This window comes from Notolepis coatsorum, assembly GCF_963971535.1.
Source record: "Notolepis coatsorum genome assembly, chromosome: 5".
Taxonomy (NCBI): domain Eukaryota; kingdom Metazoa; phylum Chordata; class Actinopteri; order Aulopiformes; family Paralepididae; genus Notolepis; species Notolepis coatsorum.
Window position 1 is genome coordinate 46,287,898 of NC_140169.1, and position 26,000 is coordinate 46,313,897.

The 26,000-nt window shown below is 45.7% G+C and overlaps 1 protein-coding gene across 1 annotated transcript; it reads right to left on the reverse strand.

Annotated features, from left to right (window-relative positions):
* Window positions 1-395: 395 nt before the first annotated feature.
* On the reverse strand, window positions 396-24,938 carry LOC311228833 (large ribosomal subunit protein eL24-like). Its single transcript, XM_084314787.1, has 6 exons — window positions 24,896-24,938; window positions 24,694-24,769; window positions 18,654-18,764; window positions 12,805-12,941; window positions 7,411-7,474; window positions 396-523 (listed from the first exon to the last, which is right to left on the reverse strand). The coding sequence occupies exons 1-6, from the start codon at window positions 24,898-24,900 to the stop codon at window positions 443-445; spliced, it is 474 nt and encodes a 157-aa protein (XP_084170913.1). The 5' UTR covers window positions 24,901-24,938; the 3' UTR covers window positions 396-442.
* Between the last annotated feature and the right edge of the window lie 1,062 nt (window positions 24,939-26,000).

Below are 26,000 nucleotides of genomic sequence, written 5' to 3' on the forward strand. Positions count from 1 at the left end.
GCCGTATTAGGGGGTGGGAAACTGATGGGTGGGGATCGGGCGTTGTGGACAGTGACTCCTACAGGTCGGTTGGTGCGCCTGCGCAGTAGAATCAGGAAGTGTCGGGGGCAGCGTGAGCCTCACACGCATTACTCCTCGCCACTGAGAGATCGAGCTGCGCAGGTGAAAAGATGCGACGGCTGTTACCTCAAGTACCGGAGGGGACTCGTGCTATGTATGACTTAGTCCACATTGCAGCCGGCTTGTGGGAGGCAAGAAATTGGTTGAATTGGATGATACGAAATTGGGATGGGAGAAAATATAGAAAATGTGGACCAAAAAGGGATTGATCTTCTGGCCCCAACCTTGGAATGGATGCGCAAACAACTCAACCCAATGAGGAACAAGATACCAACTCATCTTTTAACCAAGAATATTTTATTAACAACCAAGACGGACAGATTTAGCGCTTTCCACCAACACGAGGGGCGTTGACCTTCATGGGCTTTTGGGGCTTGGCTTTTGGTGCAGCCTTGGTGGGGGCCTACAAGAGGAGACAAGCAGGACAGCAGTCAGCAAATACTGCATTCAGACAAACTAACCAGGACAACTGAAGCCCTGCATTGAAAAACCATACAAGTCAGTTTTGTAGTTGTGCATTTGCAGCTGTGAAGTTAATCTAAATCACTTTAGTGTGGATGCGATATATCAGAAGAGACTACTCTACCTCTAGTCTTTAACTGAATGAACAACACTCCCAACTTACCATCTTTAGATAATACCATTTTAATACATTAAACAGACTTACATGGTTCATCTGAGGTACTTAAATGGCCTTTGATAACCCAGGAACAGGCAAATAAAAATGCCATTAAACAGTCAAATAGCAGCGACAAGTTAATCAGACACATTCTAGCTTAGACAAGCTTAACCCCTTAAGCGTACCAACATTTTGCATACCCAAAGTAATTTGCGATTTATTATACCTTATACTTATAGCACATGCATGAGTCTGGTCTCTTTTGAAAGGTAACATTCTGAATTTTTTTTGTACACAAAAATCACGAGTGCTAATGTAATAGAGAAACAGAGGTTTGAACACACCGAAATAAAATATTTGCTCCTTACTTTTGGGTTGCCCACCTGCCTGTTTTTATGTTCCAGCTGAGGTAGGAGCTGGAAAACAACAGTTCCATAGCCTGAAGTTTTATAGGCATACAGTTCCAAAGTTGATAAAAATCCCACGGAAAATGAGTGTTTAACAAAAGGTTTTTGTAATGCGTGTACTGCAATAATTCAGCATGATTATGCAAAATGGCCATCCGCTTCCATTCATTCAGACGCACGAGTCAAAACAAAGAACTTTGAGTCTTCTTCTGCCCCCTTTTCTCATCAACGCTCGTCTGGGATCGCTTTCGGAACAGACACTCGTTGGCTACAACGGTGGTCAATCATTTTTTTCGCCATCAGCGGTGACTGGTCAGTTCAGGACGGGCCCGCTTACAACCGGACGTGGTCACTCGTCGGAGCGGCTTGTCGCCGGATATTTCATCTTGTAACTCCAAGACGAAACATCCGACAAGCGTCATTTGACAAGCCATTCGGACAAGTGACCACGTCCTGTTTGCCCCTGTCCTGAGTGGACCAATGACCCAACGGTGAATATTGACCGCCTTTGTAGCCAAGGAGAATCTGCTCCGAAAGCGATCCCAGACGAGTGCCGAGAGTGGGGGAAGGTGACAAGAAGACCAAGTCCATTGTTTTGAGGAGAGCGGACGGCCATTTTGGATAATCATGCAGAATCTTTTACCGGTACACACATTACAGAAACCCTTGTAAAACATTCATTTTCTGTGAGATTTGTATAGACTTTGGACCGGTATGACTAAGACTTCAGGCTATGGAACAGTTATGTTCTCCAGCTTCTACCGCTCAGCTGGAACCCCAAAACAGGCATCTGGCAACAAGTCAACACAAAAGTAAGGACGGAGCAAATATTTTATTTCAGTGTTCAAACCTCTTGTTTCTCCATTACATTAGCACTCAGTGATCTTATTGTGTAAGAAACTTCAGAATGTTACCATCGGGGAGAAACAGCCCAGTGCAGACTAGTGCGCGGTTGTTAATTTGTTCTGTCGGCTCGTCATCAATGACTTTACAGTCAACATTTTACTCACCATCTAAATGTGGCAATACAAGCTTGATATTAAACGTTAAATGAATGACCTGCTGTGTTAAGACTGTTAGCAAGCCAGTGTAAAGTAAAGTAAAGATATTGAGCATACATTTGTAAAAATGTGCAACCCTAGTTTCACCTAGTGTAGTATGAGACGTATTTGTCGTATGGCTGGATGTACCGAACCGTGAAGTCGCGGGACGAATACACGTACCGTTACACCTCCAATATATATATATAAATAAACCCACATTTTCCCCCCACATCTGACCGGATGTGCCAGATATTGTAATTGTGCACACCAGAAGATACAAGTTCATGACAACACTTGTGAGAAGGCTTGTCGGAGAGTATGGAGGCCGGCCAATGGTAGAACATCAAGGACCAGTACTATGATCTCCAGTGGCTCTATGGCTGCAGGTGTGGTGTGAGCACTGTTACATAGGCTGTAAAACACAGCCCAGCAGCAGCACATGACACAGACCAACACTGTGCACACCCTGCACCCACAGCCAACACACCTACAGTACAGAAGTAAATAAAATATGTCTCCATTACATTAGCACTCAAAGTGATCTTATTGTGTATAGAGCTGCCACGGTATTGATATTTTCCTTACCGCACGAATTTGCGAAATATTTCCTACCGCCGCGGTAATTACCGCACAGTGCGCACAAAAAAAAAAAAAAGTTTGAATGCATTTTTATTTTTTTTGGTAGTCTACTCTTATAGCCTGCCATGGCGCTTTTCCACTGCATAGTACCTACTCGACTCGACCCGCTTTAGGCACCTGGTACTTTGTTCCTTTTCCACTGCAGCCAGGTACTACTACTCCGTTTGTCTCCGTGTGGGGAATGGGGATGCAGGCGGGGCCGCCGCCGCTCGCTTGTGTACACTGAAAGCTCCGTGGGCATAGATGTCCGAGGGCTTGCAGCAAGCCAGAGTTTAACACAGTTTCAATCAATCAATCAATAACAACATTAACCACTCTCTCGTTGTGTCTATTCTGCCAACGCTAACGTTACCTCTCATTGTGTATTCTACCAAGCAAACCCGGGTTTAACGTTACCTCTCTCGTGTATATCGGCTGACTGTAGTAATAACAACAACAAACTTAACACATCAGCGATCTTGTTGTGACACTAAACTCTCCGCTCGGTGGTAAATTGGGTTGATGTCGGTTTTGTTTCATCAATAAATAAGGCAGAATACACAGTGAATCCATTCTTTTTAGTTTATTGCACTTGGTTCTGTCGCAAACAAATCCTGAATGAAATGCATCCTTAGCGAGGCAGTAAAGATGGCGGCGCGGCGTTCTGTTTTCGTTCAGAGGCTACAAAGTGTGACGCGTCGAGTAGGGGGTATCTGCAGAGCCGCAGAGCCAGGCTGGACCAATAGGGTCGCTTGGAACCGAGTAGGGTATATCTGCAGAGCCGCAAGCCAACTTTATTATTATGATAAAAAACAGCGGTGACGCGGTATTCAGCCTAACTCTGCGGTGAGCGTGATGCAACAGCGATAATGCGGTTATCGCGGCAGCTCTAATTGTGTAAGAAACTTCCTTTCAAAAGAGACCAGACTCAAGCATGCGCTATAACAGGGTATCTGCAGGTTTAGCCCAGTCAGATTTAAGGCTTTTTAAGACTTTTTAATGCCACTCAGAATTAAATTTAATACCAATTTCACAATAACAAAAATCATGCAACGACACCAATTAGTTTAAGTTTAGGGACACGTTGGTCCAAAGATGTTTATTAAAAAATAACTTTGAAACTTAAAAATCTTGAACTCAAAGGAGTAACTGGATTGGATGAATTTCAACAAAGGGGTGACCAAACATAAATAGCTAATATAGCTATACAAAATATACCAGGGGCCAAGCAGCAAGTGCAACAGCCACATTTCCGTCAGAACACATACTACCATAGGACTGATACCTGTAAGAACACATGATTATCACCATAGGACTGATACCTGTCAGAACACATAACTATTACCACCCTCCCCAGGGTATCAAAAAAGTCAACCAACAAACTAGATTCTTGTGCCGGATCTCCTCTCTGGTAAACAGGAATACCCTGAAGACTCTAACAGGAGCACTCATTCAAGGGTACTACGACTATGCTTGCACCTCATGGTACCAAAGCACCTCAAAGGCCCTAAAAACAAGATTACAAACATCACAAAACAAACTGGTCAGACTACTGCTTAACCTCACTCCTAAAACCCACTTTACCCCTGCCCACATTCAAAACCGCTCTTAAAGAGCACCTACGGGAGGCTGCAATTAGAAACTGGGCACCGTAAATGTCCAACGCCCCCCCCCCCCCCCCCCTAATGTACAGTCTCCTCCCCATCATATGTATATATTTTCTGTTAGGATCTCTGGGTAACAGTACTGTATATGTCACAAATGTAACAGTACAGTTACTATGAATTGAAAATGGGGGACCCTGATGTAAACAAGACGAAAGTCTCTCTGGTCTGCATCCCCTTAACAATTGTGTGTATTGATCTGTTATCTGTTAATAAAGTTTTTCATTTATTCATCCAGTCGTTTTGTTTTTGTGGTTTGGTTGAATGAATGAAAACTTTGTTTAACAGATTGCAGAATGGGTACAATACAGTACGGCTCAATACACACAATTGTTAAGATGATGCAGACCAGAGAAAGACTTTAGTCTTGTTTACATCAGGGTCCCCCATTTTCAATTCATAGTGACATTTATGACACTCAACATACATGACATTTATGGCATAGGGACATACAGGTATATGGTACTGTTACATTTGTGACATATAAGATATGCAAATATATAGGGATGGGTATCGTTAGGATTTTATCGATACTACTACTCTTATCGATACTGCTTAACGGTTCGGTACTTTATCGATACTCTTATCGGTTCTTTTTGGTTCTTTTTTTGCAAGAAAAAAAGACAATTAATTAAGAACAGAATCAACATTGCTTTATTATTTATAAATACAACTTTATAAATAAGTATTATAAATAAATATAATTTCTTCAGCAACAGCAGCAGCAATGTTCTTTTATATAACTTTATAAATAAATATAATAAATTAATATAATTTCTTCAGCAACAGCAGCAACAATGTTTTAAATGTGTCTGACTCTGAATTATAGACTTTTTATAATAAACAACAAATGCAAAAGGCTAACAGAACTGTGACACTGGTTCACCCTATCCTCTGTCATCCTTCCTCTAGCTGCTAGGGATAAAGGACTTTGGGTGGTGGAGGGAGGTAGAGGGAGGATGTGGTGGCCCTGGGCTCACTGGCCTGGGACATAGTGGCTGACGCCTCAGCTTGACGATCTATAAAAAGTTTAGATTGTAGTATTTGTAGCTAAACAATTGTTTTGTTTATTAGCCTATTTGTAATAATTCGTTATTAGCCTAGGAAACTCCGTATCTTGGCTTACGGTTACGGCTGCAGTGGATGCAGATGGAACACTGCGCGCAAGGCAGTCGAATACGCGCATTTCTGCACACTAATATCATGTTTTGCCAACAGATGTTTTGATAAATTGATTTGCTCGTATTGCCACCCTTACTGGCAAATGTTTTGTTGCACTTGTGGCAACGTGCATTGTCGGCATTGACCCTTGTAAAGTATATCCATACTTTAGAACGCTTCGCTCTATCCGCCATGATCACGACTCAGTGCATGCAGAGCTGCTGTCTGTGTGCAGAGCGCTATAGCACGGGGCGTCGGGGACTTTCATTAAGGAGTACCCGTATGTAGTACCCGGATGTCTATGTGTAGCACTAGCGAGCGACTCGCGAGGAGTGTGTGTAATAATTGACTCGCTGGCTGCGGCTCGCTTCTCGTGCAGAGACAGAGAGGATCGTTCGCAACTTTTAAATAATAATAATAATAATAATAATTTCTCTAGAGTATCGATAGCAGTACCGAGGACGTCAGAGCTTATAAATACTCCGGTATTTTCTAATATAGTACCGGTTCCCGTTTAAAACCGGGGTCCGGGGGGCATCCCTACAAATATACAGTACTGTTACCCATAGATCCTAACATACATATGATGGGAGGATACTGTACATTAGGAGGGGGTGGGTGGGAGGAAAAAATACATAGTGGGTGACTCATCGAACATAAACACAAACGTGTCCTTGTTTACATCCGTGAATAGATTATTTTCAAGTTAAGACCTCAGCTTCAAGTGTTGGCGTGGAGCCGCATGTTATCCAGACTTCTGTTGGTGCAGATGTTATAGTCCTACCTGAGATGGCGGGGCCGAAAAGAAATTCGAAATAGTAGTTTGCAGGCGCCGTTTTTGCAGAGGTACGCTTAGCGCTGCTCAGCATGTGCGACTCGACTGCTCTTTTTTTGTTGTTGCAGCAGGCCTCGTAATGGTCTTTGACTGGGACCAACCATGGCGCAAACAGTGGATTGTCGAGCCAGTTCTCGTTAAATTGGCACTTTCCCATATTAACGAGTGCAAATGCTAAACTAAACGTAACGTTATCGCTTCCGCTTCGCCTTGCTAACGTTAGCTAGACTACACTGAAATTGTTCCCGGCCAACATAAGGACCCGTGTTGGTTCCGCCCCATTCCGGTCTGCGTGATGCTACAACGCGGTCAATAAAAACTCCCGACTTTATCTCCCGTTAACCGTACTTCCCCAGATTTCATAATAAAACATGACATGGCATTTTATCTTTCCTTTCTATGGCATTTTTAAGACCTCTGAAAATGGATTTAAGACATTTTAAGACAAACTAAGGCCTTAATTATTGATAAACCAATTTAAGACTTTTTAAGACTTTTTAAGGATCCGCGGACACCCTGTATAAGTATAATAAATAGCTAATTACTTTGGGTATGCAATAGTCAAAATAAAAGAATAAAAACGGCCCCATTTTGCCCGATGCATAAATGGTTATAGTCATGGGGAACCAAACATGCATTTCTTTCTTGTTGTATGCTACTACATCATGCAATTAGGCAACACCTCTTGATCGTACAACGTCCTACCTAATGGTGACCCTGTAAGAACCTCATTTGCAAAATTACAACATCACTTTTAGCCATTTAAAACATCTTTAAATGTTAATTAAAAAAAAAAATCAGCACATTTACATAGTCAATGGGCCCCGTTGTTCAGTCTCAGTGCTTTTAGATAGTAAATGTGTTTATAGGTCCCACATTCTGGCCTCTGAAGTTGATCATGTCAATTTAATTTTGGCCTTACAGGGTTACTGGTGTGTCTTACCTTAGTGCTTGTGGCAGAGGGCTTCTTGGTCGCCTGCTTGGCCTTCTTGGCCTCCTTGGCAGCCCTGGAGATGGAGCAAAGGATTAGCTCATGAAGGGCCAATGATGGTGCGGTCAAAGATGACTATTCAAATGAATATCAATTCCAATCAGGAAACTCTTGTTTTCTTCACCCAGCCCTAGTTACCCGTCTCATGCAGCCAGACCTCTCTCCACACTATGTTAGCACTGTGTCAGACCTCTCTCTCCACACTATGTTAGCACTGTGTCAGACCTCTCTCTCCACACTATGTTAGCACTGTGTCAGACCTCTCTCTCTCTCCACACTATGTTAGCACTGTGCCAGACCTCTCTCTCCACACTATGTTAGCACTGTGCCAGACCTCTCTCTCTCTCTACACTATGTTAGCACTGTGCCAGACCTCTCTCTCTCCACACTATGTTAGCACTGTGACAGACCTCTCTCTCTCTCTACACTATGTTAGCACTGTGCCAGACCTCTCTCTCTCCACACTATGTTAGCACTGTGCCAGACCTCTCTCTCTCCACACTATGTTAGCACTGTGACAGACCTCTCTCTCCACACTATGTTAGCACTGTGTCAGACCTCTCTCTCTCTCCACACTATGTTAGCACTGTGTCAGACCTCTCTCTCTCCACACTATGTTAGCACTGTGTCAGACCTCTCTCTCTCTCCACACTATGTTAGCACTGTGCCAGACCTCTCTCTCTCCACACTATGTTAGCACTGTGACAGACCTCTCTCTCCACACTATGTTAGCACTGTGCCAGACCTCTCTCTCTCCACACTATGTTAGCACTGTGCCAGACCTCTCTCTCTCCACACTATGTTAGCACTGTGCCAGACCTCTCTCTCTCCACACTATGTTAGCACTGTGTCAGACCTCTCTCTCCACACTATGTTAGCACTGTGTCAGACCTCTCTCTCCACACTATGTTAGCACTGTGCCAGACCTCTCTCTCCACACTATGTTAGCACTGTGCCAGACCTCTCTCTCTCCACACTATGTTAGCACTGTGTCAGACCTCTCTCTCTCTCCACACTATGTTAGCACTGTGTCAGACCTCTCTCTCTCCACACTATGTTAGCACTGTGTCAGACCTCTCTCTCTCTCCACACTATGTTAGCACTGTGACAGACCTCTCTCTCCACACTATGTTAGCACTGTGCCAGACCTCTCTCTCCACACTATGTTAGCACTGTGCCAGACCTCTCTCTCCACACTATGTTAGCACTGTGTCAGACCTCTCTCTCTCTCCACACTATGTTAGCACTGTGCCAGACCTCTCTCTCTCTCCCCACACTATGTTAGCACTGTGTCAGACCTCTCTCTCTCCACACTATGTTAGCACCAGGGGAGGAAATTAGGCCACTTTACTCGCCAAATGCGAGTATTTTTTACGTTTGGCGAGTGATTCATGAAGACCACTCGCCACTCTGGCGAGTATACAAAAAAATAAAACATTCTGCAATCACTGGACTGGCAAACGGTGCGCGTCTTCTGAGTGTTCGCTTTAGTTGACAGACAGTGCCACGAGAGCACTGCACAAGACCACCCGCGGACATATAATGTTTAATAAACGTTTGCGCAGTACTGGCCAACCCGCGGACATATAATAATAAAAGTCCCGCGGTACTACTAGGCTAGCCATCAGGAGCACTCGCAAACAGATAACGTTAAACACAGCAGAATATGGAAAACAGACAGACTGACCAACGGGGAACTGCATCCAACCCTAGTACAACCATCGAGTATAAGTTACTAAGGACACATTTAAATCAGAGGTGTAATGTTGTCTACTAGAACTGTATACAGTGGTTAGCTTCTAGTTAGCGTTATATAGCTGCTTGCTAGCTAACGTTAGCCCCGTGTGCTCAAAGCAGCCAGCTAGGTGTATCTGTTATGACTATAATGTTTCCGAAAAAGCACCGGACTACGACGTAAGGTTAGACATTTTATTTCATGCTCAAAAGCCCCTGGCTTGCACATCGCAGTCACGAAAGGGGCTAGCTCAACCAGTGCACTGTGTGCACAACCATAGATATCTATGTGCACAACGTCAACAGCACACCAACCCAACTGACGTTACCACAACACTTGACGGTACTTTCACAGCACTGTCGTAAGACCACCGTGCTGTCTTAAAGGCACAGTGTGCCTACCCAGATGCATACACAACATTGACGCGGCTTGACATACAAAGAAGTAATTATCACAATTAGCGATTTTTTGTCTGGTAAAAAAAATCAGATACTCGCCAGTTGGCTGGTAAGCCAAAAAGTTAGTTTCCTCCCCTGGTTAGCACTGTGCCAGACCTCTCTCTCCACACTATGTTAGCACTGTGTCAGACCTCTCTCTCTCTCCACACTATGTTAGCACTGTGCCAGACCTCTCTCTCCACACTATGTTAGCACTGTGCCAGACCTCTCTCTCTCCACACTATGTTAGCACTGTGCCAGACCGCTCTCTCTCTCCACACTATGTTAGCACTGTGTCAGACCTCTCTCTCTCCACACTATGTTAGCACTGTGCCAGACCTCTCTCTCTCCACACTATGTTAACACTGTGTCAGACCTCTCTCTCTCCACACTATGTTAGCACTGTGCCAGACCTCTCTCTCCACACTATGTTAGCACTGTGCCAGACCTCTCTCTCTCCACACTATGTTAGCACTGTGCCAGACCTCTCTCTCTCTCCACACTATGTTAACACTGTGTCAGACCTCTCTCTCTCCACACTATGTTAGCACTGTGCCAGACCCCTCTCTCTCTCCACACTATGTTAGCACTGTGTCAGACCTCTCTCTCTCTCCACTATGTTAGCACTGTGCCAGACCTCTCTCTCTCTCTCCACACTATGTTAGCACTGTGTCAGACCTCTCTCTCTCCACACTATGTTAGCACTGTGCCAGACCTCTCTCTCCACACTATGTTAGCACTGTGTCAGACCTCTCTCTCTCCACACTATGTTAACACTGTGCCAGACCTCTCTCTCTCTCTCCACACTATGTTAGCACTGTGTCAGACCTCTCTCTCTCCACACTATGTTAGCACTGTGCCAGACCTCTCTCTCTCTCCACACTATGTTAGCACTGTGTCAGACCTCTCTCTCTCTCTACACTATGTTAACACTGTGACAGACCTCTCTCTCTCCACTATGTTAACACTGTGCCAGACCTCTCTCTCTCTCTCCACACTATGTTAGCACTGTGCCAGACCTCTCTCTCTCTCCACACTATGTTAGCACTGTGTCAGACCTCTCTCTCTCTCCACACTATGTTAGCACTGTGTCAGACCTCTCTCTCCACACTATGTTAGCACTGTGTCAGACCTCTCTCTCCACACTATGTTAACACTGTGCCAGACCTCTCTCTCTCTCCACTATGTTAGCACTGTGTCAGACCTCTCTCTCTCTCCACTATGTTAGCACTGTGTCAGACCTCTCTCTCCACACTATGTTAGCACTGTGTCAGACCTCTCTCTCCACACTATGTTAGCACTGTGTCAGACCTCTCTCTCCACACTATGTTGGCACTGTGCCAGACCTCTCTCTCCACACTATGTTAGCACTGTGTCAGACCTCTCTCTCCACACTGTTAGCACTGTGTCAGACCTCTCTCTCCACACTATGTTAGCACTGTGCCAGACCTCTCTCTCCACACTATGTTAGCACTGTGCCAGACCTCTCTCTCTCTCTACACTATGTTAGCACTGTGCCAGACCTCTCTCTCTCTCTACACTATGTTAGCACTGTGTCAGACCTCTCTCTCCACACTATGTTAGCACTGTGTCAGACCTCTCTCCACACTATGTTAGCACTGTGTCAGACCTCTCTCTCCACACTATGTTAGCACTGTGCCAGACCTCTCTCCACACTATGTTAGCACTGTGTCAGACCTCTCTCTCCACACTATGTTAGCACTGTGTCAGACATCTCTCTCCACACTATGTTAGCACTGTGTCAGACCTCTCTCTCTCCACACTATGTTAGCACTGTGTCAGACCTCTCTCTCTCTCTCTACACTATGTTAGCACTGTGTCAGACCTCTCTCTCTCTCTCCACACTATGTTAGCACTGTGTCAGACCTCTCTCTCCACACTATGTTAGCACTGTGTCAGACCTCTCTCTCTCTCCACACTATGTTAGCACTGTGTCAGACCTCTCTCTCCACACTATGTTAGCACTGTGCCAGACCTCTCTCTCCACACTATGTTAGCACTGTGCCAGACCTCTCTCTCTCCACACTATGTTAGCACTGTGTTAGACCTCTCTCTCTCCACACTATGTTAGCACTGTGTCAGACCTCTCTCTCCACACTATGTTAGCACTGTGCCAGACCTCTCTCTCCACACTATGTTAGCACTGTGTCAGACCTCTCTCTCCACACTATGTTAGCACTGTGTCAGACCTCTCTCTCCACACTATGTTAGCACTGTGTCAGACCTCTCTCTCCACACTATGTTAGCACTGTGTCAGTGCTGGAGAGGTCTGGCTGAAGCTATTATCATTCAGCTATAGGGGAAAAAACCCTCTAGCTTGTTTGTATTACTTTAAACCAAATCACAATCATCCTGGGTGGGGCTAAGCCAATCACAATCATCTTGGGCGGGGCTAAGCCCAGGCTGCACCAGAAGAACAGCATGTGACCCATTCTACCACCAGAAGAACAGCATGTGAGCCAGTCTACATCCTGCGAGTCAGACTACCACCAGAAGAACAGCATGTGACCCAGTCTACATCCTGCGAGTCAGACTAACACCAGAAGAACAGCATGTGACCCAGTCTACATCCATACTATGCTAGTTCAGCCGAGCACTCACTAAATTGTCATGCAACTAAACTTCTGAATTGTAAAAGTGGCAATTTCTGCATATATATACCCCCCTTCCCTTTATATATATATTATAACCCCAAAAATGTTTTCACATCTGACCGGATGTGCCAGATATTGTAATTGTGCACACCAAGATACAAGTTCATGACAACACTTGTGAGAAGGCTTGTCGGAGAGTATGGAGGCCGGCCAATGGTAGAACATCAAGGACCAGTACTATGATCTCCAGTGGCTCTATGGCTGCAGGTGTGGTGTGAGCACTGTTACATAGGCTGTAAAACACAGCCCAGCAGCAGCACATGACACAGACCAACACTGTGCACACCCTGCACCCACAGCCAACACACCTACAGTACACAACAACATTCTTGGCCATTTCTGCATTTGTTCTCATTCCTCCCCATTTTATAAAAGCATGTCCCATGTGAATATTTAATGCATGTAACCAAGGTCTCAATCGTTTTGATTTGACGAGCATATTCTGTAACAAATACAGGACATTGGCTCTTTATGGCTCTTTAAATCCACCCCGTCTCACCGGATGGCTTGCTCCCGCTGGGCCTTGCGGACCTCTGGCTTCTGGTTCCTCTTGGCCATGATCTCAGCCAGGGAGGCCCCAGTGATGGCCCTCTGGAACTTCACTGCACGACGCGTGCGCTTCTTTGTCACCTCTTCCTGTTAGGACAAATATCAAGAGGACAAATATCAGTGACCAGACGGTGAGGGGAGACCGTGTAGAGCGGCTGGTGTCAGGTTAAATATCAGTGACCAGACGGTGAGGGGGAGACCGTGTAGAGCGGCTGGTGTCAGGTTAAATATCAGTGACCAGACGGTGAGGGGGAGACCGTGTAGAGCGGCTGGTGTCAGGTTAAATATCAGTGACCAGACGGTGAGGGGAGACCGTGTAGAGCGGCTGGTGTCAGGTTAAATATCAGTGACCAGACGGTGAGGGGGAGACCGTGTAGAGCGGCTGGTGTCAGGTTAAATATCAGTGACCAGACGGTGAGGGGAGACCGTGTAGAGCGGCTGGCGTCAGGTTAAATATCAGTGACCAGACGGTGAGGGGGAGACCGTGTGGAGCGGCTGGTGTCAGGTTAAATATCAGTGACCAGACGGTGAGGGGAGACCGTGTGGAGCGGCTGGTGTCAGGTTAAATATCAGTGACCAGACGGTGAGGGGGAGACCGTGTGGAGCGGCTGGTGTCAGGTTAAATATCAGTGACCAGACGGTGAGGGGAGACCGTGTAGAGCGGCTGGTGTCAGGTTAAATATCAGTGACCAGACGGTGAGGGGGAGACCGTGTGGAGCGGCTGGTGTCAGGTTAAATATCAGTGACCAGACGGTGAGGGGGAGACCGTGTGGAGCGGCTGGTGTCAGGTTAAATATCAGTGACCAGACGGTGAGGGGGAGACCGTGTGGAGCGGCTGGTGTCAGGTTAAATATCAGTGACCAGACGGTGAGGGGGAGACCGTGTAGAGCGGCTGGTGTCAGGTTAAATATCAGTGACCAGACGGTGAGGGGAGACCGTGTAGAGCGGCTGGTGTCAGGTTAAATATCAGTGACCAGACGGTGAGGGGAGACCGTGTGGAGCGGCTGGTGTCAGGTTAAATATCAGTGACCAGACGGTGAGGGGGAGACCGTGTGGAGCGGCTGGTGTCAGGTTAAATATCAGTGACCAGACGGTGAGGGGAGACCGTGTGGAGCGGCTGGTGTCAGGTTAAATATCAGTGACCAGACGGTGAGGGGAGACCGTGTGGAGCGGCTGGTGTCAGGTTAAATATCAGTGACCAGACGGTGAGGGGGAGACCGTGTAGAGCGGCTGGTGTCAGGTTAAATATCAGTGACCAGACGGTGAGGGGAGACCGTGTAGAGCGGCTGGTGTCAGGTTAAATATCAGTGACCAGACGGTGAGGGGGAGACCGTGTGGAGCGGCTGGTGTCAGGTTAAATATCAGTGACCAGACGGTGAGGGGGAGACCGTGTGGAGCGGCTGGTGTCAGGTTAAATATCAGTGACCAGACGGTGAGGGGAGACCGTGTAGAGCGGCTGGTGTCAGGTTAAATATCAGTGACCAGACGGTGAGGGGAGACCGTGTGGAGCGGCTGGTGTCAGGTTAAATATCAGTGACCAGACGGTGAGGGGAGACCGTGTAGAGCGGCTGGTGTCAGGTTAAATATCAGTGACCAGACGGTGAGGGGGAGACCGTGTGGAGCGGCTGGTGTCAGGTTAAATATCAGTGACCAGACGGTGAGGGGGAGACCGTGTAGAGCGGCTGGTGTCAGGTTAAATATCAGTGACCAGACGGTGAGGGGGAGACCGTGTAGAGCGGCTGGTGTCAGGTTAAATATCAGTGACCAGACGGTGAGGGGAGACCGTGTGGAGCGGCTGGTGTCAGGTTAAATATCAGTGACCAGACGGTGAGGGGGAGACCGTGTAGAGCGGCTGGTGTCAGGTTAAATATCAGTGACCAGACGGTGAGGGGAGACCGTGTGGAGCGGCTGGTGTCAGGTTAAATATCAGTGACCAGACGGTGAGGGGAGACCGTGTGGAGCGGCTGGTGTCAGGTTAAATATCAGTGACCAGACGGTGAGGGGGAGACCGTGTGGAGCGGCTGGTGTCAGGTTAAATATCAGTGACCAGACGGTGAGGGGGAGACCGTGTAGAGCGGCTGGTGTCAGGTTAAATATCAGTGACCAGACGGTGAGGGGAGACCGTGTGGAGCGGCTGGTGTCAGGTTAAATATCAGTGACCAGACGGTGAGGGGAGACCGTGTGGAGCGGCTGGTGTCAGGTTAAATATCAGTGACCAGACGGTGAGGGGGAGACCGTGTGGAGCGGCTGGTGTCAGGTTAAATATCAGTGACCAGACGGTGAGGGGGAGACCGTGTAGAGCGGCTGGTGTCAGGTTAAATATCAGTGACCAGACGGTGAGGGGGAGACCGTGTGGAGCGGCTGGTGTCAGGTTAAATATCAGTGACCAGACGGTGAGGGGGAGACCGTGTAGAGCGGCTGGTGTCAGGTTAAATATCAGTGACCAGACGGTGAGGGGAGACCGTGTAGAGCGGCTGGTGTCAGGTTAAATATCAGTGACCAGACGGTGAGGGGGAGACCGTGTGGAGCGGCTGGTGTCAGGTTAAATATCAGTGACCAGACGGTGAGGGGGAGACCGTGTGGAGCGGCTGGTGTCAGGTTAAATATCAGTGACCAGACGGTGAGGGGGAGACCGTGTGGAGCGGCTGGTGTCAGGTTAAATATCAGTGACCAGACGGTGAGGGGAGACCGTGTGGAGCGGCTGGTGTCAGGTTAAATATCAGTGACCAGACGGTGAGGGGGAGACCGTGTGGAGCGGCTGGTGTCAGGTTAAATATCAGTGACCAGACGGTGAGGGGGAGACCGTGTAGAGCGGCTGGTGTCAGGTTAAATATCAGTGACCAGACGGTGAGGGGGAGACCGTGTGGAGCGGCTGGTGTCAGGTTAAATATCAGTGACCAGACGGTGAGGGGGAGACCGTGTGGAGCGGCTGGTGTCAGGTTAAATATCAGTGACCAGACGGTGAGGGGAGACCGTGTAGAGCGGCTGGTGTCAGGTTAAATATCAGTGACCAGACGGTGAGGGGGAGACCGTGTAGAGCGGCTGGTGTCAGGTTAAATATCAGTGACCAGACGGTGAGGGGAGACCGTGTAGAGCGGCTGGTGTCAGGTTAAATATCAGTGACCAGACGGTGAGGGGAGACCGTGTGGAGCGGCTGGTGTCAGGTTAAATATCAGTGACCAGACGGTGAGGGGGAGACCGTGTGGAGCGGCTGGTGTCAGGTTAAATATCAGTGACCAGACGGTGAGGGGAGACCGTGTAGAGCGGCTGGTGTCAGGTTAAATATCAGTGACCAGACGGTGAGGGGAGACCGTGTGGAGCGGCTGGTGTCAGGTTAAATATCAGTGACCAGACGGTGAGGGGGAGACCGTGTGGAGCGGCTGGTGTCAGGTTTCTGGGGCGTGGCAGCGTACGCAGCAGGACCACTCCCGTTTCTCATAATACAGGTCTGAAGTCTTGTGAGAAAAGCAGACATGGAAAACGTAACCATCACGGGGGACACCTACACCCTTTTCTCAATCCCGTCCCCCGCTTTTGTACGTTTCAGATTCAGCGATTTCTCAATTCAAATCGATATGAGCGATCCTGGACAACATGGTGACCAGCATCCTTAGCAATGTAGCGAGTTCCAACCCACTCCCAGACAGATTCAGTGTAGAGCAGGAGAGCTTGTTGTGAAATGTAGATGTGCAAGGATATGCTAAAGGTTTCTGTTCAACATAATAAGCCCAACAACTGCTTTATGGTTTTGGTACAAAGATTATATGTGACCCAGCACACAGACCTTTGGAGAGATCTTACATTTTTAGTAAAGGTTCATACCTTCTAAATAAGCCATCACTTGTAGAAATCGGGCGGATACTTTTCAATCCATGACTTATGAAACATGCTGATGACACAATACTTATTCCAGAGCTAAAGGCCTTAAGAGATAGTATTGGTGGGTAGTAGTTCTGACCACAAAGACTTAGGTTTACCAATTTTATAAATATTAAACAAAAATGTTACAAGGCTGCATGCCAGCCTGTTTTTGAAACGTGTTAATATTTTTGCGGAAATCCACCATTTTGAATTAGAGGCCATTGCCGAATGATGATTTGTAGTCATATGAGCACAGGGCATCCAGAGCTCTCAATGAGCGTTGACATTTCGAAAAACTACCCAGCGAATTATAGCTTCCTGCAAGCAAATTACTTTTGTATGATTTTTCTTCTTCTCTTATTTCTCAGGATTCTATACCACAAAACTGAACGTTAATGGCATAGATTGGAGCGCAGTTAGTGTGTCTACCTTCTGTGAACATTTAGCAACTATCCGTGTTGAAATACGATCCAAATATTCTAAGAATCGAACCGTACATTACAGTAGATTTCATTCTTCATTCTCGATGCACGCCTGGTGATACTAAATCCAAATTGAACTCTTGCCATTTGAAAGAGATTTGGCCCGATCCATCGATGTGCGAGTTGGCTATAATAAGGTCATTTATAGGCCTCATATTCTATAATATTTCAAATTGCATGGGTCCGGTCCGGATGACAGAATTCAGTACTGTATCTGTAACCTTCCGATTAATCATCTTCCCTTTATTAATTTCCTTAGATTTGTACACGTTTGGCTACGAGAGAGAGAGAGCTGGAGTAAAAGCCTTATTCTATGCACACTTGCCAGCCAGGCCGGAGATACAATTGAACACAAACAGTTCCAAAGATATTAATGTTTCTCTGCATATTTACACACCGCCAACAAAGTAGCCTATGGATAGGGGCGGTCAGGTGGCGTAGCGGAGATTGTGCTCATCACCAATGCAAGAGGCTGCGGTCTCGACTCCCGGAGTCAGCATTGCCTTGGCTCGGGCTGATCGCTATACTAACTCGTTTGGCTGAGTTAGGGGGAGGGGAGCCGTGGGTGGGTCCTGGGCGTTGTGGACAGCGACCCCTACAGTTCGGTCGGGGCGCCTGCTCAGCAAGGGTAGGATCTGGAGAGTAGTGCGGCCTCCCACACGTTACACTCTCCCAGTGAGAATCTGCGCGGCCAGGCTGGCTGCCGGCTGGCTGCACATGCGTCGGAGGAAAGCATGCGACAGTCTGCGGCCTCTCGGACCAACAGTAGGGGAAAGTGCGCAACAACCAGGAAGGGGGTTGGGAATTGGCATAACGACTAACAGTGGGATGGGAGAAAAATCGGAAAAAGGAGGGGGAAAAAGATAAATAAAAAAAAGAGTAGCCTATGGATTTGGTAGCCGTCAAGACACTTGAGACACGAGTAATTAGCCACACCGCTCACACAACTGCAGTTCTTTCTACTGCGTCTGAATAATCTAACAATAATTAACACATTTAATAATTTTCTACCTGCTCTGCTCTCAATAAATCTACAGAAATGTGGGACAGATTGATCCAACAGTAATCGGTACTACCGATGTAATTTGGTCAGTAGGCTTAAAAGTACCGAGTTCTGTACCCAACCCTAATGACAACACTTATAACTTGTGAGAAGGCTTGTCGGAGAGTATGGAGGCCGGCCAAATGGTAGAACATCAAGGACCAGTACTATGATCTCCAGTGGCTCTATGGCTGCAGGTGTGGTGTGAGCACTGTTACATAGGCTGTAAAACACAGCCCAGCAGCAGCACATGACACAGACCAACACTGTGCACACCCTGCACCCACAGCCAACACACCTACAGTACAGAACATGGATGTATATTTGACAGCATTTGCTTGTTTTGCACGTGTAAAATGGTAACAAAGTTAGGAGACCCATGGTAAGATGAACCAGTTATTAATAGTTACTTACCGACTGGCCCTTCTTGTGTTTGCGCCTGTACAGAACAGTCCAGTTGATCTGCCTAGGGTTCCTCTTGGCGAGGAACGCAGACTCACACTTGGCATTCAAGAACTGGAACACCTGCAGACAACACACATGTGAGCAGCACAACACCATCACATTAACATGCTAACTGGAACACCTGCAGACAACACACATGTGAGTAGCACAACACCATCACATTAACATGCTAACTGGAACACCTGCAGACAACACACATGTGAGCAGCACAACACCATCACATTAACATGCTAACTGGAACATCGGCAATGAGAATTTGGTAACACATCACATAACTTTGTCATTACTTCAACATTAAGTGTTCATAACGTTGTAATTACATAGTAATAATAAAATGTGTATCATCAACAGTTCATTTTGATGTAATTTACTAACTTTCCTGTTTCATTGCAGACAGTCAGCCACTGAGAAAAAGAAAGCGTTAGCAAAGGCTAGCAAAATTCAGAGAAAAGGTTTACAACGACCCTGACCTGCTGGACGAGTACAGAAGGAAGGAGAGAGAGGTAAGGGGGGTGGGAATGGTACAGTCATTAGCAAACATGCTAGTTTATAGGAAGCCTCATACAAGCCATTTAGTTGATAGGATGTCCAGCTTTCTGGCCCTCACTAGAGGATGTGTACACACTCACACTTTGTAAGCCATTCAGTCCCTACTGTAGGACACACACACACACAGGGAGAACCCTACTGTAGGACACACACACACACACCACACACACACCATCCAGTGCATAGTGTAGGGTCTGTCCTGGGCTGTCCCCGACTAAGGATTTGGATGGTCGACTAGGATTGGCCAAAATTTGCCGTTAGTCAGTACATTTATTTATTTATTTTTTTAATCATTCCATTTGGGCTGTGGGGGTGCTTAATGTCTGAAGGAGTCGACTGAAGGCGTCTTGTCCTCTGCAAAAGCACGCAATTGGTCCACTGATGGACACATCTTGATATTTGTCTAGTATAGTGTGTTCATTAGATGGGTGAAATCCTCTTTCAGTGCCTCTGTGCCTGTTTTCGTAGGCAGTTAGCCTCTGGTATGCGTGGCATTAGCGTTAGCCACGCTTCTATGCCTCTTTTCTTTTGAAAAAAAAATTAAAAATATATATATATATATTAATAATCTTTTATATTCGACTAAGAGGTTGGCCAGTCGACTACGGCCCCTTTCGACCGATTAGTCGACTAATAGGGGTCAGCCCTATATTTTCCTAATTTTATGGCATGCTTCCTTTTCATTTCTAGATGTTTTTCCTAATTTTATGGCATGCTTCCTTTTCATTTCTAGATATCAAAAACGAAAGGAAAATGGTAAGATCAAGAAAATGGAAGATCTTACCTCCAAACAATATGAAAGGGAAAAAAAACAATGGAGAAAATTCTAACAGGCATTATGCTAAAAAGAAAAAACACTGAATGCCATCTTGGATTTGACCCCTCCCTCCATCAATGAGCCAGATGCCGCACAGGTACTGGAGCAATATGTAGGCCTAACGGTACCACCAAGCCCCCCAGAACTGCCATCAAACTGCCCAACACCAGAGCAGACGTCCACCCCCAAAGCAAGAAGAAAAATGAGAATGCAGGATGTCCAGGTAGTACCAAGGCCTCCCGAGCCACCTTTGAACTGCCCAACACCAGAGCAGACCTCCACCCCCAAAGCAGGAAGAAAAAGGGAGGCAACCATAACCTCACTGAGGTCAAAACTGAGGGCGACAAAAGATCAACTGGAAATCCAGTCCCGAAAATACTCTAACCTAACGAAGCAGCTTAGAAGGCTACAAGAAAAAAACAAAAAAGGACCAGCACCTTTGATAGGCACCATTGAGAAGAGAGCCACCCACCGGAGAGAGCCCAAGACCCTGCCCAACAACAGCCAGAGACGATTGATGGGACATGTTGTGAGTCGTTTCTTGCACCAGGATGACAACTCAACCGTCATCAATGGCAAAACAGGGGAAGTCCGCAAGAAAGGACAAGTGTTCAGGAAGAGGGCACTGACTGACACTATGGAGAGACTACATGTTAAATTTCTCAGTCAGCACCCTCGCTACAAACTCTCAAGGGCTCAGTTCTGCAGACTGAAGCCCTTTTGGATCGTGAGACCCAACGTTTCCCAAAGAGAAACCTGTGCCTGCAAAATCCACGAGAATTTCCTATTCAAAATCAAGAAGCTTCACCAGCTTGGGATTGTTGCCACACCATCCACAACTGAAATAGTTGAGTCCTGTGTCTGCAGCTCAAGTGATGTGGAATGCATGTACAGAAGGTGCATTCAATGCCAAGGCAAAACCTTCCCTACAACTATTGATCCATCAACCAAGGGAAACATAATTTCCTGGGACCAGTGGGTTACCCGGACAGGTAAAATCACAAAAAAGGGAAAAGATGGTGCACTGGAGGAGACGAATGTCAAAAACACAGCACTGGAGAAGACACACACATCTATCGACAAACTTGTTGACCTCACTAAGGACCATGTAAATAAACTGGCCATTCATGTGTATAACATCCAGCACCAGTTCCAGAGGCTGAAGTCACTCAAGGAGAACCTTACTGAGAAAGAGGTGGCCGTCCACATTGATTACAGTGAGAACTACAGCTGTAAGTACACCAGGGAAGTGAAATACACCCACTTTGGTGGCGGGAACCAGCAAGTGACGCTTCATACTGGGGTCAAATACCTGAGTGGGGGACGTGTGGAGTCTTTTGCCTCTCTGTCAGCGTCCCTAAAGCATGATGCTGTTGCAACGTGGGCTCATCTTAATCCAGTGCTCAAGTCCATCCGGGAGGAACATCCAGAAGTGAAGCACATCCATTTTATTTCAGATGGACCCACCTCCCAGTACCGCAACAAGACAGCGTTCTATCTGGCCTCGACAGTGCCTTTCATGAGAGGGTTTGAATATGTCACCTGGAACTTCTCAGAGGCATCTCATGGCAAGGGTGCCCCTGATGGGGTAGGGGGTGCACTCAAGAACCTAGCAGACCGGCTTGTTGCTTATGGACAGGGATTAAAGCAAAAAAAAATCTCCTGACTGAAATTTTTTTCAGGCCAAGTCATATTCTTATTTTAACCTCCACTGTATTTCTTTTTAATAGCGTTGGCGTTTAAGGGAGCCTACTTGTTTCGGTTTCGTCGATAATCCAATGTACAGTTACCCCCCCACCCCGCCTACCCAACCCTTCCCTCCCCAACCACCTCCAATGTACAGTCCCCCCCCCCCCTCCACCCAACCTCCTCCAATGTACAGTTTCTTCGTCAAATGTATATGCTCTCTTTTTTAGACTCTTATTGTATCACAAACAATACTGTGTAAATCTGGTACGTCATAAATGTATAGATGTAGCAGTATTATCTATCTGTATGTCATGTATGTCATATATGTTATGATGAATTGAAAATGGGGGACCCTGATGTAAAGAGGAAAGTCTTTCTCTGGTCTGCAACCCCTTGACAATTGTGTGTATTGAGCTGTACTGTATTGTACCCATTCTGCAATCCGTTATAACAATCAATCAATATTTAACCGATTGCAGAATGGGTACAATACAGTATGGCTCAATACACACAATTGTTAAGGGGATGCAGACCAGAGAAAGACGTTTGTCTTGTTTACATCATCAGGGTCCCCCATTTTCAATTCAGTGACATTTATGACATGCATGACATTGACATCATGACATTTATGGCATAGGGACATACTACAGGTATATAGTACTGTTACATTTGTGACATATACGATATGCAAATATACAGTAATGTTACCCATAGATCCTGACAGAGAGAATATATACGGTGGGGAGGAGACTGTCTACACCTGTGTGATGTTGCTACGGAGTTAAGCTAATAAACGTATACTCACAACCACAGCAGGGGACTCACATATTGTACTGTGAAGTAACACGACAATGACAAACGTGTTGTTTCTGTTTTTCTTTTTGACATCGTTGCGGCACACGGAACAAGTTAACTCACCACTACAGCCCCCAGTAGCGCTGCCTAGCCAGTCTCTTCAAACGTCCTCTCCTCTCGAAACTTTTTGTTAGGTGGTCCCGCTGATACTTTTCATCTGAGAACCCCGCGGTGGGTTCTCTTTTTAGTGGCCGGCTTACTCCTTCCATTTAACAGACGCTATTAAGCTAACGTTAGCTAATCGGTATATAGCAGCGAGTGCAAGCAGCGTGGTGGCTGTGACGTTGGTAAACAAGCAGTTGACGCGTGAGGCTGCAAAAAATGCGACCTGTCTCTCGAGTCGCTGAGTGATGATGACTGCTTGGCGCGATAGGAAAAAAAAGCCCTTTTCCATATTTGGCGCCTCTGATTGGCTCAATTTTGTTTCAATCTGTATGCATCTACAAATCATGCAAATACTTCCGTCAGACTGCGAATCAAATGGACGGATCTCCCCAATCAAATTGACGGAAATCCGTCTGGAGACGGAATGCTTTAATGCATGCTTATGGAACTAGCATCCCAGACACCAACACACTGCATCAGCAACTGGCAACACACTCATCTGTAAGGCTATACATAGTAACAGAGGAGGAGATCATTTCGGCCCAGGATTTGATTCCTCCAGCCCTGAATACAGTGCCCGGGACTATGAAGATTCACCAGGTAGGTCAATGTGACATGAGGTTGAACACGTTTGATTGAAAACTTTATTAATAGGTTGTAGAATGGGTACAATACAGTACAGCTCAATACACACAATTGTTAAGGGGATGCAGACCAGAGAACCTCGCATAGAAGGTATTGACATCACAAATGTTCTAGAATGTCCTATTATGACAGCATACTGTGACACAAATGTTCTAGAATGTCTATTATGACATCATACTGTGACATCCAAATGTTCTAGAATGTTCTCCCATTCATTCCTTATGGACCAAAATGTCCTGTTTAAAGTCGATTTGTAGCCAAACGGTGCGGTGAAACTTTCCAATTTTCTGCTTTGGTGTTTGTGGCTAATCAGACACACCAAGTGGTTTGCTTTGAATAACCAACAGCCTTGCTTAAGCGGGCATTAAGCCTCGAGTTGTGTCTGGCAACACTTAGCATACTTATTATCATTACCGAAATCATTAATCTCATTTCCGAAACCCATGTATCATTACCACAACAGCTGTTAATTTAATGTTTATTTAATTTAGTGAACAATTATAATTTGATTCTAAAGGCATGTCCATGATCTATTTGTTATGTGCTTTCATGTTTACAATGACATTTTAAGAAAAATGCAGGTTTCCATGAAATATCACAAAAATTAGGTTGTCGACCGCAGAAGGTGTTGCGGTAATGAGAGTAATATGACAAACTATTCTAAAAATGATTATTTAAAAATATATATTATTTCATAGTTTCAGGTATGTGTCTATGACTGTTAATTATCAATTCTTAAAACTTTGAAAATGTATACACTTTTCTTATTGTCTTGAAGTTTTAAGACTGTTGCGGTAATGCGAATTTGAAGGACTTATTTTGGAAAATGTGTTCAAAAGGGTGTTAAATTGTAAATAAATATTTTCTAATTATTATTCACATATACTCTAGACCTGGCTTATAGTGCTTGAAAAGGGAATTTGTTGATGAAAGTTTGTTAAAAAAAATTATGTTTGAAATTTTGAAATCAAGATTTCATGAGAATGAGCCACCTGCAGACAACACGCATGTTGAGCACAACACCATCACATTAACAAACTGTTAGTAGTATATGGATAATGTGACGTGGACAAACGTTGGCGATAGGCAATCTCGTATCAAGAAGACACAAACTACACATAGTAGCCAAGTTAGCAAGCTAGCAACTGTTAGCTGTTGCAGATTTCCACCCAGTGTTTACTTTAGACACACCAAGCAGGGACCACGTTGAACCCAACACACCAAGCAGGGACCACATTAAACACAACACATCAAGCAGGGACCACATTAAACACAATTAGTACAAACTGTCGGGCCTCGTCACAAAGAAGCCGGTCAGCAGCGACTCACCTTCCCGTCTATCCTGGCGTAGCGGCGGCCATGGCCGGGGTAGATCTTATAGCCGCTGAAACTGCACAACTCGACCCTGAAAGGGACCAATGTTAACCATCACAGTGAGACAGGGGTGATACTGTACACACGACAGCGACAACATGTCGATAATATTAGTATAAAGGTTATGATGGCGACAGATTAGCTCCTGTGCACTCACTTCATGATGGCTGCGAGAGAGAGCACCGAACCGGAAAGGGAGATATAACGGATCCGGAAACAGAATTGTGTGCGCGCGGCGAACCACGGCGATATGTGTGAACCGTGATATTATTATTATTATTATTTACTAGCAATACGTTCTCTCTCTTTAGGATACAAGTTCTTTACTTTTGGTCACAACACATAAAATATGATCATTTTAAGTAGTTTTGTGGTGCTGAGAGACGGGACGGGAGTCTGAGGCGGTGTCACCATAGATATATTCTATAGATATCTATGGGTGTCACAAGCCGAAGGTTCTCCTTTATTATTTAACCTCGTTATCTCTCGAGAGATAAAGGGTCCGTGTACGGTCCGTGTACGTTTTGATAGTTCGTTTTTCGTTTCAAAAGGAAAAACGAAAAAACGAAAAAAAACGGAAATACGAGGTGTTTCCTATTTCCGTTTGAAACCAAAATCGAAAAAACGGGGAAAAACTGAAATACGGAGCTGTTTTTCGTATTTTGGTATCAGAATCAAATGAAAAAAATGAGTCAATAATGGGCTGTGTACGTTTTGATAGTTCGTTTTTCGTTTTTGATGTGAAGAATGGAGAACGGAACCACGTGACAAGTACATTTTTCAATGTAAAAGCCATGCACGATCTAACGTTAACGAATATGTATAACGTTATGAATAAATACATAAATACATGCATACAGATCTATACCAGGGTAACGTTATGATACATACATTTTTTGTTTTGTGCATTTCATTTCTAGACATGATATTTTATGTGAAGTAATATGGAAATAGCCTGTGTCTGTGGTCTGTCCCAACTTAAGCAGTGTTGTCTAAACGCACGTTATACAGATATCCTAGTTCAGTGCAGTGGTCGGCAATAGGCGGCTCGCAGACCGAAATAGGTCCGCCAGCAATAATATCTGCCGATCAGATTATTTTGAGAATATGATTTGTGATGAAGACTCGCTTTATTGTATCCGAATCGGGAGACTTAGGTAAAGTTAGAAAGATATTCACAGATTCGAATTTCCGCGTCAATAATTCTTAAGCGAAATGTTTTTAAAACACAAAGGACACCTCTTTCCTATCGTAGTAAGGTA

What these genes read in the sequence shown, in the direction of transcription:
- LOC311228833 (XM_084314787.1), bottom strand. An exon ending in ACGCCAGGATAGACGGGAAG is followed by an intron (nt 18,765 to 24,693) that starts GTGAGTCGCTGC and finishes TGTTGTCTGCAG; the next exon opens with GTGTTCCAGTTCTTGAATGC. An exon ending in CAGCGGGAGCAAGCCATCCG is followed by an intron (nt 7,475 to 12,804) that starts GTGAGACGGGGT and finishes CTCCATCTCCAG; the next exon opens with GGCTGCCAAGGAGGCCAAGA.